The 14,447-nt window shown below is 39.8% G+C and overlaps 1 protein-coding gene across 5 annotated transcripts in view; it reads right to left on the bottom strand.

Moving 5' to 3' along the window:
• Window positions 1–548: 548 nt before the first annotated feature.
• dtnbb (dystrobrevin, beta b) overlaps window positions 549–14,447 on the bottom strand; it is a 35,287-nt gene continuing 21,388 nt past the window's right edge. For 3 of the 5 annotated variants that reach the window (XM_023430770.2, XM_023430772.2, XM_023430774.2), the window contains 9 exons: window positions 12,091–12,181; window positions 10,637–10,725; window positions 10,056–10,169; window positions 8,135–8,231; window positions 7,732–7,752; window positions 5,938–6,097; window positions 5,592–5,681; window positions 5,338–5,391; window positions 549–4,710 (listed from right to left, as the gene is read on the bottom strand). In XM_023430770.2, coding sequence (XP_023286538.1) covers window positions 4,685–4,710; window positions 5,338–5,391; window positions 5,592–5,681; window positions 5,938–6,097; window positions 7,732–7,752; window positions 8,135–8,231; window positions 10,056–10,169; window positions 10,637–10,725; window positions 12,091–12,181 — 742 coding nt within the window. In that variant the 3' untranslated portion in view covers window positions 549–4,684. The remainder of the gene's footprint in view (window positions 4,711–5,337; window positions 5,392–5,591; window positions 5,682–5,937; window positions 6,098–7,731; window positions 7,753–8,134; window positions 8,232–10,055; window positions 10,170–10,636; window positions 10,726–12,090; window positions 12,182–14,447) is intronic. The other 2 variants (XM_023430773.2, XM_023430776.2) reach the window with 1 other exon arrangement.

The following is a 14,447-nucleotide window of genomic DNA, read 5'->3' as shown; positions in this document are numbered from 1 at the left end:
CAATAGCTGTCACTTTTATTTCCCATATTCTATGAAGTGACTTTATGAATGACAATGATGTAAGTAGATTCAAATCTGTAACTCAAGTAAAAGTGGTCGATGGTAGAGCACTCCATCAGACGTCATCAAAAGTGAATGTACTCACTATACAGAACAGTCATGTTATATTATCATTATTTTAGTTTATTATTACTGATGCATTTATGTGTAAGCAGCATTTTTAAACTTTGTGGCTGGTTGAGGTGGAGCTCATTTTAACTATTTCATATGTTGTTGTGTAGTTTATTATGTAATAAAGCATCTTTTATAACATGACCACGTTTTGACAGAAATTTTAAATTTGCTAAGAAAGTAGTAACTCCAGTTGTCAGGAGAATAAAAGTAGACCCTTTCCCCCTGATGTAAAGTAAGAATAGTTTAAGTGGCAGATAATAGAAATTAAAGTAAGTGTCTCAAAATTAGACTTAAGAACAACAGTGTGAGTAAGTGAGTAAGTAACATTGAGTAAGTGTTTGGTGATGATTAATAAAAAACCACAAGAGCAATAATAACATGACAAGTCAGAGACATATTTTAAATCTTTTCAATATATCTCACATTTGATTTATTTACAAAAGACAGTGGCTTTGTGACATAAAACTATGTTTTGTAAAATCAACATGAGAAACAAATATGTACCAGAAGCATAACCATACAGAACACATACATAGATAAATAACATCAGGGGAGCGTTGTCGTCGAGGTTGTCCTCTTTGCACGTTGTCTCTCTGCAAACAATAAAAGGATCACAATGTATGCACCTCTGTATGACCGGCTGTGTCTTATTTGTATTACCCCGAGTTTGGTCTGACAGGGTATATATAGTATTGCCTCTGCATTGGTTTAAATGACATCAGTGACTGTGTATCAGTAGATCTGGAATGTGTTTTCTATCTTTATTAACTAGTAAATGTGAGTTTTTTCCAGCAGATTCCAGCAGTGGAAACCATTAAATGTGAACATCTCCAGGCATTCTGTGAATAAACTATGGGCAACAACAACATACTAATGCAGATATACTTGGATATATACCTGTAATTTGTATGACACACAATGTCTGCAAACAGTTTGGCACAAATGTAAAGGCTGAGCGTAATTTTCCTGCAGAACACTTTAAATAAATGAATAAAATCTCTACAAAGTCACAGACTAAAACGCCGACATAAAGGCTGATAGATCATCTTATTTGCTGAATGGTTACTTTATACAGCACTTTACAGAACAGCTACAGGCACAAACTGAAAGAACGGAAAAAGAAAGTAAGTTTTGCATTCAAATGTGTGGCCAGAAGGAAGGGGAAGACAGAAACTGCTTAAATTTTTTTTTTTTACCTCTGCATTTTAGTCATTTCTGGACCTTTTTTCAGCTGAATAAAATAAACTTTTTTGACAGCAGTGGTCACAGAATCTTAAACTGTGGTATTTCAGTTTTTAGTCCCGCTTTGTATGAATTATTAATTGGGCAACTATGCAAGTGAGTGTGCAGTGCACGTGAATCTGCGTTTCGACAAACTCATTACAATGACGATACTCCACTAATACTGTAAACCAGAATAAGAACAATAATGGCGACATAGAGCAGAACAGAGAACTGAATGAAAACATTACATTTAGAACGACAATAACAGGAGGAGCCTCTTTTTGTTCTTTTTCTTGACACAGTGTAAAAGGTTGTTGAAACCGTATACTTAGCTTATAGGATGGGCTTACTGTACAAATAATATAAAGAAAAAACTAACACTTTCTGTGGTTTAGTTCAGTCAGACTCGACCTATTACATAATTCTGAAACTGCTCCCAGACCACCACATAACCAGACGTAGCTCATTTTCACTTTGAGATGAATGGCTACCCTGAAGGACAAAAAACATTGAACCAGAAGACAAGAATGTAAAGGTAATGTGGAGCTGATCTCTGTCTGACTCAAAATAAACCTGTCTGGTTGACAGCTACCTCCGTGACAAACAAATCGCTTTCGCATTTCCATGAAAGACACAAATTCACACACGGACAAACTATACCCCACAACATGCTTCACCAAATAGCACTTCAGAAAAACTTCTCTGCTTCTTATAATCAACATTCTTTAACCCAGCATTTTAATCACTTGCTGTTGTTTTCCTCTAAATATTTGAAGAGTTTCATTCCAAAATGAGTAAAATTGACTGGTGAAATTAAAATAAAATGACCTAACTTTAGGAAGCCTTGACAAAATCTTACAACAAGCAGTTTGAAAGACTGACTTGTAATGAATTTCTCCCACATGATAACACAGCATTTTAGAAAGAAACCCTTCATTTTCAATCATTATCGACCTTTTACTTTTCTAGTAATCACTACCACATTTCACCTAGAAGAGCTCTGCAGTCCCTGAGCACCTACTGTCATTGCACATAAACAGTTTCAATATTCCTTTATTAACTAAATAAAGCTATCAAAGCATTTCCTACTTGCTTATGACTACCTTACATCCTCACATACTGTATAAGTGTTCATTTTGTAACTCACAACTAAAACGCAATGTCTAATTCATTACTATTAAACATCCTGAGGTGCTTCCCCACACTTGAAACAATAAATACTGAGACTACAAACTAGTCAGTGTATTTTGGAAGGAGGCACCGTGCTGCGTTGAGTGTTACAATGCCCTTCAGGTGGTTCAGTTAAGTTTCCATCAGGAGGAAACAATGAGACTCGGCTCGTTATTGTGTTTGGAGTAGCCCCTCGGTTTCTCTTAACCGCACAGCCCTCTTATTTGCAAGGGTGGCTCTCTGAGAGCACAGTAGCAGCAGCAGTACAATATGAGACTCACTGAGTGTGTTTACATGCAGGCAGTATTCTGGAGAACAGCTCATATTTTCCTGGTTAAGGTCAGAATGGACATCAGCTTTTTATTTGTATCTTCATACTGCAATAATGGACACAGCTAGACACAAGAATAGAAGTGATATTACCATAAATTTCCTTGGTGTCCTGGCGTCTGTCAAGAGATAAGAAGATCAATACCACTCTCATGTCTGTGAGGTCAATGTGGGACAACATCTTTCAGCAAGTTAGCTTAGCTTAGCATAAAGACTGAAGGCAGGGGCTGGGTACATCTCTTTTGTAAAGTGTAGAGATGACAAGTTGTGGTTTTACAGGGGGTCGTGTTGCCTGGCTGGCAACCTCCCGGTGACAACAAAATCACTGTGCCTGGCCAAGAAATAGCCTGGCACAAAACACCCCAAACCACAACTTGTTTTTATCCTTCGGATTAAAGATATAACATGTTAATTACTGAGCTTTTGGTGGTGCTAATAGGTGGGTTTTATTGCCTTTTGACAGAACCACGCTAGCTGTTTTCCCTGGTTTCCAGTCTTTGTGCTAAGCTACGCTACTTGACAGCTCGCTATGTCCTCATATTGATTAAAAATATTTTAACCTAGAAAATTTCATAAAATGGTAAAAAGGCTCATTACATTTTGCCCAAGTCGGAGGTGATTGCGTATTTTGCTGACCTACAGTCCAGAACAGAATAAACTTTAAAAAACTAGCTTTAAACTAACTCTGATACAATACATCAAATGGCAACATGTATTGCACGTTGTACATGGCTCTTTAAAAAGAAAATAAATAAAAACTGAAAACACTGAAAACAGGATAACAGCTAATTTAAGAGTTAAAAATCTGCACCAGCACCTCTCTACAGCTCACTTGTTAACATGTTATATCTCCAAGTATAAAAACAACAAGTTGTGGTTTTACGAGGAATTATATGCCTTTGTCTTAGTTGGATGCAGTGACTTTCTTGAGTTTTGCTGGTTGCCTGCGACAGCAAGACCCTGGGAAGTCTAGGGCTAGCTGTTTTCGCCTCTTTCCAGTCTTTAAGGTAAGTTAAGATAACCACGTCCTGGCTCCAGCTCAATATTTAACAGACAGACATGAGAATGATATTGATCCCCTCGTCTAAAGGGGATAATGTATTTCCAAAAATGTTGAACTGTTCCTTTAAGTGAGACTGCAGCATGTCCTGGCTGACCTCAGACTCCAGCTACAGAATGTGGATGTGCAGTAAACACACTCAGCATGAATTCTGAGGCAGGACACTTCTGACACCCCAGCTGTCATCATAAACCCACAAAGAGCTGGCATAGCATGGTACAGTACCTAAATCCAGACATGAGTGCAACTTCATGCAAAAATAATTTAGAAAAAAAGAAAGAAAAGAAATAAAGAAATACTAGCGCTAATCATACAAAAGCAATGACAGGGAACACGTTGTGACGGGAGGTCATCACCGTGTCCCAAGGTCATGTGTTTACAGTATCTTATATACAGAATGACCTGCTGCAGTGGAACAGTTTGGGGACAAAGCACAGCAAGCCATTCCTTAGCAGTCATGAGGGAAATCATTGGGTAATTACAGCAGTTTTTGTTTACAGGACAACAAACACACTTGCTAATTAGACACATCTTGCTACCTGCAAGGTGTGAAGAAACAATTTTTTCACATAGTGAAATCCTGTTAGATTACAGCATGCATTACTCTACGTGCTAATGCCAGGGTTGTTGTTGTTGTTGTTGTTGTTGTTGTTGTTGTTGTTGTTACTGATTCTTCCCAGCTGATGACCGTATGTCCTTACAGGATGGGATGGTATTCTCTTTCCCTCAGTGCTTCTGTACTCTCACTGTGCCTGGATACACACACAGAGGAGCAAATTTAGTGTCGCTGACAGTCTGCACAGCCTGGCTGAATTAGTATTAAAAAAAAAAAAAAGGTATAAATGACTCTGTGGCAATGTGCCACAGTGCAACGCGTATATTATTGGCTGCTGAGATATTATATATATATATTTGCTGCAACCCACTCCTCCTGACCAAATACTGAAAAATAAAACAATGCAGTTGATATCAGTTCTCTAGTTGTCGAAAATTAATGTAGCTAAAGGCAGCTTGTTTCTATGGTCATGATGGCAATAATTATATTTCATCACATCATCTCAAGGTCATGAGTTCGTTATCCTCTTATCGCGTCATTTTCTTGTTTAATCATCTCGTTATCTTGAGTCAACAATGCTGTAGTTTAGTTAAATATGTTTAACATAATATTAATTAATTATAGTTCCTACTTTTTGTCCTTCACACTGCTTCAGCTGAAAAAAAGAAAGGAAATATTGTATGTTTATGTTTTAGCCGATCTTAATGATGGACACACATTCTATTTTGCGTGGCTTACTGTATGTGCTATCTATACTGCCATATGATTGGCTTTGAAAGACTTAGTTAGGAAACCACTGTTATTAGCATGAACCCAGACTCACCTCTGTCCCCGCCGTTCCTCATGTTGGTCTCCTCGTCCTCTCCCCCGTCATCTACTTTAAAAATAAAACCCCAAATGTCAGTGATCGATGCTTTCGGTCACGATGTAAAACTCAATACATACCATATCAGAAGCAGGTGTGAGAATGATGAAAATTCAGAGCAAGATTAATTGTTTAATAAAGACTCAAACCCAGGAAACATAATCCAGATGGTAAAATAGACTTATATCATAAAACATGTGTTATAGACTAACCCGAGTGGAGCTCTTTCACCAGAGACGACATGGTGTTTGTGATTGAATCAGCAGCAACTAATAGATCATTCCGAAGATTTCTAGGTACACCTGGGAAACGGAGACATTTTGAAACCAAATTAACAACACATGTAGTTTCTGGTTTTTCAGTGCAACCATATGGAAGAACAAACAGGCAAAGGCAGTTGAAGTGCACATTGTAAACTGATCACTGATCACTGATAACAGAAATGTTACTGTTACAACATGTTTTATTTCCACACCAACATGAATTAATCAGTGTGTGGTACATTTTGCATGAGCTTGTAATGAATGCTCTTTGTTTCAGGTGCTGGTTGAGACTCACCCTGAGCAAAGGCCTCCAGCACGTCCCCTCCCACCCCCGCCAGGCAGTCCTGCGGTGTGTGAGTCGGGGTGGACCCAGCCGAGGTGGAGCGTATGGGCATGGGCATGGAGCAGCCTGCACCATGACTGGGGGAGGAATGAGGGGAGCCTCCAGACTGGGACTGCAAGATGAAAAAGAAAATACAGCCATTATAGTTACAGTATCATCAGCAAATTGTTTCATCTTTAAAATGTGATATTAACTGTATTCCCTGACATTTGGAAGTTCTGTTTGCTTCTCTTTTGTTTAATCCGTCAGATCAAAATACAGGTTTCTTTCACCTCAATCAATCTTGAAGAAGATGTTAAAGTAATAGTTTTACAGTTTTAAGAAACATGTTTGCTCGCTCTCTTGTTGACAGTTAAAATGAGAAGATCAATACCACTCCTGTGACTGTACAGAACCATAATGTTTCATTTCTGTGCCTTTTTTGTACAGATAAATCAAATGACATATAACAGGATAATTAAAGGTGCTGCTAGGCAGATTTTACTACATTTGGACAGAGTAAGCCTGGCAGTTTCCCCTTGGTTCCAGTCTTTATGCTAAGCTACGCTAACCGACTGCTGAGCGTAGCTTTGTATTTACTGTACAGACATGAGAGTGGTATCTATCCTTGGCAGAGAGGCATGTTTCCTAAAATGTCCAGCTGTTCCTTTTGACTCAAGTGTAGTCATAATAGATGAGTCAATATGCCAGTTTTCATGGCTTTATTAAAAACAATTTGAGGGTAGTTGGTCATAATCTTGACTAGCATCAAAAGCATGAGATACATTCATCATCCATGTGTTTGCTTGTGAGTGTGTTCAAGCTTATCCTCACTAGTGCAAAGTTAAATAACATAAATTATCTGGGTATTTTCGTACATACTGGCTAGTCTTCCAAGTGCAAACCTTTAGTGAATCTGGGATTTTGATAGAGAGGAAAACAAAAAACAACTTAAATCCAATTAATCTCTTCATCAACAAAGCCAGGTCTGGAAGGACTGCGTTTCAATGGAAGATGCTGCAGTGCAGTCACAGATTGCAGCTTTAAGAAGAGATGACCTTTATGCTTTTAAAGGTGACTTTCTTAAAACAAACACACACACACAGATGTGACCGAAAGATCTTAATCCTTTTAGGGAGAACAAACAAAAACAACGGTATGAAGGCAAGAAAATCTGGTAATCCTATACTGGCTGGCTATACTCTGTGTCTCTATAGTGCACCTTTACTGCATCGAGGGGTAATGAGAACCATGTGTGGGTGAGCGACTGGGGCCTGTGCTGAGTCGGGAGCTATATCTCAGAGAAAGGATCACTGTGTGTCTCTGGGACTTGAGCAGGCCCAGGTCGATGGCTCGGAGCCAGGCAGCAGATGGCCAGCCAGACTGCAGTCACATTAGAAGGGAGGTTGTTAGTGCCGATGAAAGGAACAGGTCCCTGACATTCGGGGCTAAGAAAAACACAGTTCTCCCGACTTGTTTGGACCGCGGACATGAGAAGCCTGGTTTTAAAGATTGTGTCTCAGTCTTTGGTTGTAGCTCTCTAATATGACTAGCGAATAAGTGAAGCAGTAGCCTGCATAAGCGGACTAGATCAGAGTAACCCAGTTAGTTTGTGGAATCCTATCATCTTTCCTAACATCCTTCTTAAAATCTATTATAAAAACTTCAATCACATCTGCGTGAAGGGGGGTGTATAGAGGCATTAAACTAAGTGCTGTGACTAGAGCCAGGTATTGAGCCTGGCAAACTGAATTAAGGGCAACTTACAGCCTGCTTCTGCTCCTCATCCTATCAGCCAGCAAAGGTAAGCGGAGAGAGAGAGAGAGAGAGAGAGAGAGAGAGAGAGAGAGCAAGAAGAGTGAGAGCAACTGAATTAAAGCAGTGAAAGGAGAAGAAGAAAGGGATATCTGCATGCACCATACGGCACATTAACATAACTTAAGACTGCTGCAGTGTCGTGGTTTTGAAGAATTTAACATGTCAGCATCTCATCTCATCAAACATGCCACCAAGCTTTAAAACCCACATTGTGCAAGATAGATTAACACTGACAAACGCTGTAAAACGCTCAACAAGAACAGCAGATCTGCATTTACTGTGTATGCATGTGTATTTTAGGAGATTAATACTGATTCAGAGGCCTTTTCAGGTGATCAGGTGATCATCTTACCTTCAGCAGCCTCATGAGCCCCTCCAGCTGCACCATCAGCTCCCGTCTGCTCTCCTGCAGGGCTGACATGCGTCTCTCCAGCTCGTCCTTCCTGTGTCTGAAGCAGAAGGAAAGAGTTTAGGGATTAGCATTAAAAAACAAAGGGCAGAAGCGCTACTTGGATTTGACAGTAATAAAACACAAAAGCAGTTGCTCCTGATGACGAAATTGACATGATACTGTTCACACCAAAAAACTTTTTATGCCTTGCTTGTTTGGTGAATCTATTCCTTTTTTGTGAAGAGTTCGGAGGCACATGTCTGCAAATGAATTTCACATGTACATGTGTTCCCTGTATGTGCTGAGTCATGTGGCGTGTGCATTATTTGCAGCACTGCCCTGGGCTCCTGATGTTCTGATTTAGTATTAAAATATTTCTCTTTTTTACCTGCACCAGTGTCACTGCCACAAATACATTCATTAATCTGTCACCACTAAAAAGAAGTGACATTTAAATCCGACCTGGTCCCTTTAAAGCAGGGGGTCCAACCCACAATTTTTTTTCCCACTGTGATTTCTCTCCAGCCTTTTATTTTTACATTTATCACCTACTTTTTCCTTTTTCGACTATCATTTTTTAAATTAATATTGGAGCATAAAAATGTTTTTAACATTGAGCGAGCTGCTGGATGAACCCAGCTGTAAAACCAACATAATCGCTTTACTCTGATTTACTGGGGTGTACCTGGCACCAAAATATCTCTAAATGAACATAAAAGATCGATTTGGACCATTTCAAGATTATTTTTTCACGTATGCATGTACAGAGCAGTGTGACAGGTAGAGTGGAGAGGAGGGGGAAAGACGAGTTGCTCAGCTTCAAATATTATTAAATTTAAATTTATTGCTGGAAAAAAAGTATTTTGTTTTCCAGCAATGTTCATTTGGCTCCTTGAGGAGAGAAAAACCTGCACTCAGGTCATCTTGAGTTTGAGAGTATGAAGATTCTGTCGTATTATCACCCCCTGGTGTCCACGGTGTGTAAATGCATTTTGAAAAAACGCCTCAGAGAAGAACTGTAGCAATTTCTCTGGTTGAAGTCCTCCTATCAGAACCTCACAAACATCTGCAGAGTGTAAACATCTGTGCTCTGTTCTGTGTCTCTGGGCTGAATAAGGGCGATATCAGAGCTGTCCAGCCCGGCTCCAAACACAGTCCACAGTCTGTGATAAAGTAGTTATCACTTGATAACATCCTGGTCTAAAGCCTGAATCACACACAGGCTCAGCGGGCTGCATAATGCTTCCAAATATGTTTAATTAAAACTGGGAGAAATAATAACTGGAATAATTGTGTCCTCCAGTGACATAAACCAATTTATTTTACTGTTGCTTCTCTACTAGTACATATAATTAGTTTCCTTTACACACAACAATCCTTTATCAAGCCGAGGAGTCGGTGTGAGGATATTGACATTGAGAAAAATATTCAAATACATCTGCTATAACTTTATATTGATGGATAGCCTGTAATTTATGATTTAAATGATTAGATGAATATAACATTTTAACTTTGTCACAGCTGTTGACCTTTAAACCTCAGTGCTGACTCATTATTTAGAGCAGACAAGACAAACAAGGAGTCATTCAGGGCAACAAGTGCTGTAACATGTCCTCACAGGGTGAGTCTCTTCCAAGAAATGAACCCAAGGGTCTCAGCGTCCTGCCAGCATGATAAATGCCCATGCTGCTAATTCAAAAACACCCTCCTGAATTAGGAAGACATTATTTCTACTTGAAGAATGAGTTCAGCCAACATAAATACACCAGCCCTCCAGTGCTTTTACTACTTGATTGCCGTAATATTTATCGCTCTGTCTTCCTGTCGTTGGGAGGAAGATGCTCTTGTGAGTGGTGTGGTGGTGCGGTAGCAGGAGTGATACCTGAGGAGCCGCAGTTCAGTCAGCAGCGTTGGGTTCTGCTGGGCTTTCTCTGGGGTCGGCTGAGAGGCCTGTTCATGCTCCAGACGCAGCCTCTGGATCTCCTGGAGGATCTCCCTGAATAAGTCAGACAACCGGTTAACTGCTCAGGGTGGTGGAAGAAGAACTGAGATTCTTTAATTAAAAGTGAAGGAGTGACACAGTAATGTAAAAACAAGTCCTGCATTCAACTCAAGTTAAAGGACAGAGCCAGGCTAGCTGTTTCCCCCTGTTTCTAGTCTTTATGCTAAGCTAAGCTAATAGACTGCATGCTGTAGCCTTATATTTACCCGTCAGATATTAGAGTGCTATCAATCTCCTAATGTCAAAATGTCTAATGTTAAAACTGGTTCTTTTACTATTCTATACATCGTGCTTCATTGCATAACTACAGCTGTCACATCAAAGTACAATACTTTGTAGAAACATAAAGTAGCTACAGTAAATGTACATAGTCCCACCAATGACAACCAGCAGCCAACTAATCAGTCCAAAATTATGATTGGTTTACAATAAATAAATTATGTCTAAGTGATGAATTGTACCTGTTTTTGTTCTCCAGCTCTGCAATCAGCTGTCTCTGCTGCTTATTGGCATCAAAGTTGAAACTCAGATCTGTTGGAGGACATTGTTGCTGAAAAACAAAATTATCAGAGTGGCATTAAAAACAAAAGTGGAGCACCAGCAGCTACCTCCTGACCACAGTAAGTAGTAATGACGCTCAGCTGGAGACTGATTATGTCATTGCATAAACAGGAGTCACCTGAGGTCACCACTGCTTTCCTTTACCCTTCCACATTACAGTCAGACTGCGAAGTAAAAATCCAATTAAGCCCTAAACGTAACCCCACATTAATACTTTCTGCCTTACAAGTTTATTTTGTCAATCAAAAAATATTCTATATAAGAATGCCTTTTTTAAACTTATTTAGTCACAAGTATTTATTGTTATAAAGAAATACTTAAAATTTGAGGCCAAATTAAAGACCTTTAAAGTTGTAATCCTTCAGATTTTTATTAAACCAAATTAAATTTTTGATTTTATTTGAGGTTGGATTGAATGTATTTACATTCAGTTATTACCTCCCTGTATAGTATTTTATTGTTAGTGGCAGAGTCCGCCATGCACACACTGGATTCAGATTGCCTACTTATGCGTGGGGAGTTCACAGGAAAACAATACACGCATGTAACACAGTAATTTAATCTCATAAAATCATCCTCTCTTTACTGTTCATTCTGTTTACAGCCAACATTTCCTCCTGCAGCTGCTTCACATTAAAGTCATGCAACTGGCGCAATGCAATGTCATTTGTCACCGTGGTTAGTGCTGACTGTCAACAGTCATATTGGACATTTTTTTGACAGCGGATCATTTTTTATTTTCTGCAAGTGATTAATGGAACAAGAAGGAGAAGCTGTTCGTGCGACAGGCTGCACATGTCCAGCTCCTCAGCAAGAAAACCAACTCCCTCTGCCGCGTCCTGTTCCTCGTGTCATGTGCAGCATGAAATCAGATTCAGTTATTATTGACCAACTTTTTGTCGTTTTGTTTTAGTGTACTGCACACAAATCCACCAGATGCTCCTCTGTTGTCTTTCCGATAAAGCAGCTGCTTAAGGACTGTTTGCTGTTGTATTACACTCTATTTGCTGTTCCCGTGTTGACCATAGAAATCAACCAGGACTGAAACCTTAAGTATTACAACCTTAAAGCCGATGACACGTGTTTCTTATTTCATCCTGTTTCAAGAAAAAGGATCAAACAAGTGAAACTGTGGAAAAACAAGTTGCCTCTTCTTTTCCATTCCCCATTATTTATGGCTGACTACTGCGCAGTTTGACTTGTAAGTGCGATTGTCTCTAAGCTGCGGCTTCAACGCTCAAAGTTCTCCAGCCACAGATGAAATGAAATGTATAACAATAACTTCAGTCAAAGCATTAAACGTGAAATGCAGGTTGACTGAAGTCCACCACAGGGCGTTCTGCGAGACACTCACTGTGGAGTTGCCCGCCTCGGCTGCCAGGCGGGCAGCGTAGCGAGCGATGAGGCGGTGCTCTTCATCTAGCCGGCTGGGACTCTCCAAGACACTGCCCAAAGTCAAAGAGATAGATACATCACACACACACACACACACAAACACACACACACACACACACACACACATATATATATACAGCAACACTGACTCTAATGTCAAAAGCTCTTATGTAAGTAGAAGGAAAAGTTTGTACAGTCAAAGTGCTTATGTAAAAGAATTTGCATAAAAAAACACACATTAGAATTGGGGTGACCTTAATATTATGACACTTGGCTTTGAGTCCAGTGTTGATAGACAGTCTGAGATAATTGGTCATAACAATGAATGGAGATGGTTAAGAGAGAATGCAGCATGCCAAATGCATTTGTGACCGTGCCAATGTCCGTTCTGGCCATTTCACCGCTGACTGGAAATGTCAAATACGGCATGAGACTTTCAATGATCATGGGCGTGGCATATGGCGTGGACAGACGACAGGACATAGGCTGTCTTGTCTCGGTATGCAGCCTGAAATGAGGAGTGAAGGAGAGCTGAAATGGTGCTGGGTGCTATCTAAATCTCTGGATAGGGAGTGAACGATGATTAAGATCATTAAACACAATCTGGCTTCAAACACACTGCACCAACAACCACAGTCCCCGCAGGGTTCACTACCCAGGCCCCAAAAACACTGCAAACCAGCCTTTTAATCAACATTTGTGTTAAAATCTTATCTTTCTCAGGGCAAGATAAAAATAAAAAATAAAAATAAAGCTGCCAGTGTGATGAAATAATTTTAGCTGCCCCGGTTCCTTCCTTGTTTGTTTCAAGAGTTTTCTTATTTCAGTGATGGTATCTAAAAATACTCTGCAGATCATCCGACTTTTGGCAAGATAACGTCACCTGACTGAAGAAAGCTCAGTTGATCTGCAGCAGGAAAAAGTGAAATCACTCCACAAACTGTCAAAGCGTCTGTTTTGAGGAGGCTGTCAAAAAAACGTCTTTTTAAATGGAACACTTTCTAAATAATTTACAGCCTCATCCTCGGGCTGAAGCATCGACAGAGCCCGAGGTTTCTTGCAGGATTAAAGTAATACATTAACAGACGCCAAGGAGCTGCTCGGGTTGGCTCAGGAGAAGCTGTGACCCTACACGGTCCTCCGGAGTTGGACCACATGTCTGGATCTCCAGGCTATCAGACTAGAAGCTGCTCCTGGCTGGAAGTTTCCTGGCAATACCTGATGATCGGTGCCAAGTTTTGGACAAAGATGCATGAACTGCCTTGAAGCCCTCCTGAACTGGCATCTTTCCCAGGTATTTTTTTATTTTAGTTGCACATGTGAAGTGTTTTTTTTTCACTCATACACAATATCTCAGACACGACACGTCTCATTTTTGTTAGAAGTGGGTACACGATGCTCTTGAACACTGTGTCCTGACCAAACTTACGACACTTAAACTTAAGGTCAAAACTCTGAGAGGCCAGAGATCATCCAGAGAGGTGAAGCATCTTGTTACTAACTGCAGAATTCATGGTACTTTTGAAGGGCCCATATTGTATAAAGTGAGATGTCCGTGTCTTTTTATATATATATATATATATACACACACACACACACACACACATGTATATAGTATCAAAGCGCTCAGTCCACAGAAAAATGCACACAGCCCATATTCAGAGACTGAGCATCAAAATGAGTTGTCAGGACTTCTGTAACTTTGTGATGTCACACAAAGCAGCCACCGCCCTCAGCCATGCCCCAAGCCCCGCCCACTCAGACCCACCATCCAACCTTGAAGGATTCAATCACTCAGAAATCAGCCAATCAGAAGAGAGGCTCAGAGTGCCAAATATATCTTCTAATGTATTATATATCAAAACACCGGAAAAGTGTAAAATATGGAAACTTTAACTTTACACTCAGACTAGTTAATATTTTTATATTAATATATAGTATATTTGATTTGTTTATAAGTAATAATATATTTTTTTAATATTGTAACTTAACCAATAAAAACATAATGACAGATCCAATTTGCCAGATCTGTATCAGCCCTGAAACTGACCTCATCACATGTATTGGCCTTGATGTGACAGATCCACATTAAAGTCTCTGTCTCCGTCTCTGTGTCTCAGCTTCCAGTTACATTCATTCAATGATGGTGTGCTGCTTAAAAATGATCCTCTCTATCTCATGAAGCTCAAGACAGCATTTTCTTTTTTTTTCTTTTTTTATCATTTCATTTGATCCGCTGCTGCCGTGGTTCTGCATGGCTAACAGGTAATAAATACCGCGGTGCCGGTTTGCCCTCGGGTGCGGTGGGGTGGGGTG

This window comes from Seriola lalandi, unplaced genomic scaffold, assembly GCF_002814215.2.
Source record: "Seriola lalandi dorsalis isolate HSWRI2012SDOR001 ecotype SW California unplaced genomic scaffold, Sedor1 jcf7180002054911, whole genome shotgun sequence".
NCBI lineage: Eukaryota > Metazoa > Chordata > Actinopteri > Carangiformes > Carangidae > Seriola > Seriola lalandi.
The sequence above is the reverse complement of the archived record's forward strand: the minus strand, read 5'-3'. Positions and strand labels throughout refer to the sequence as shown.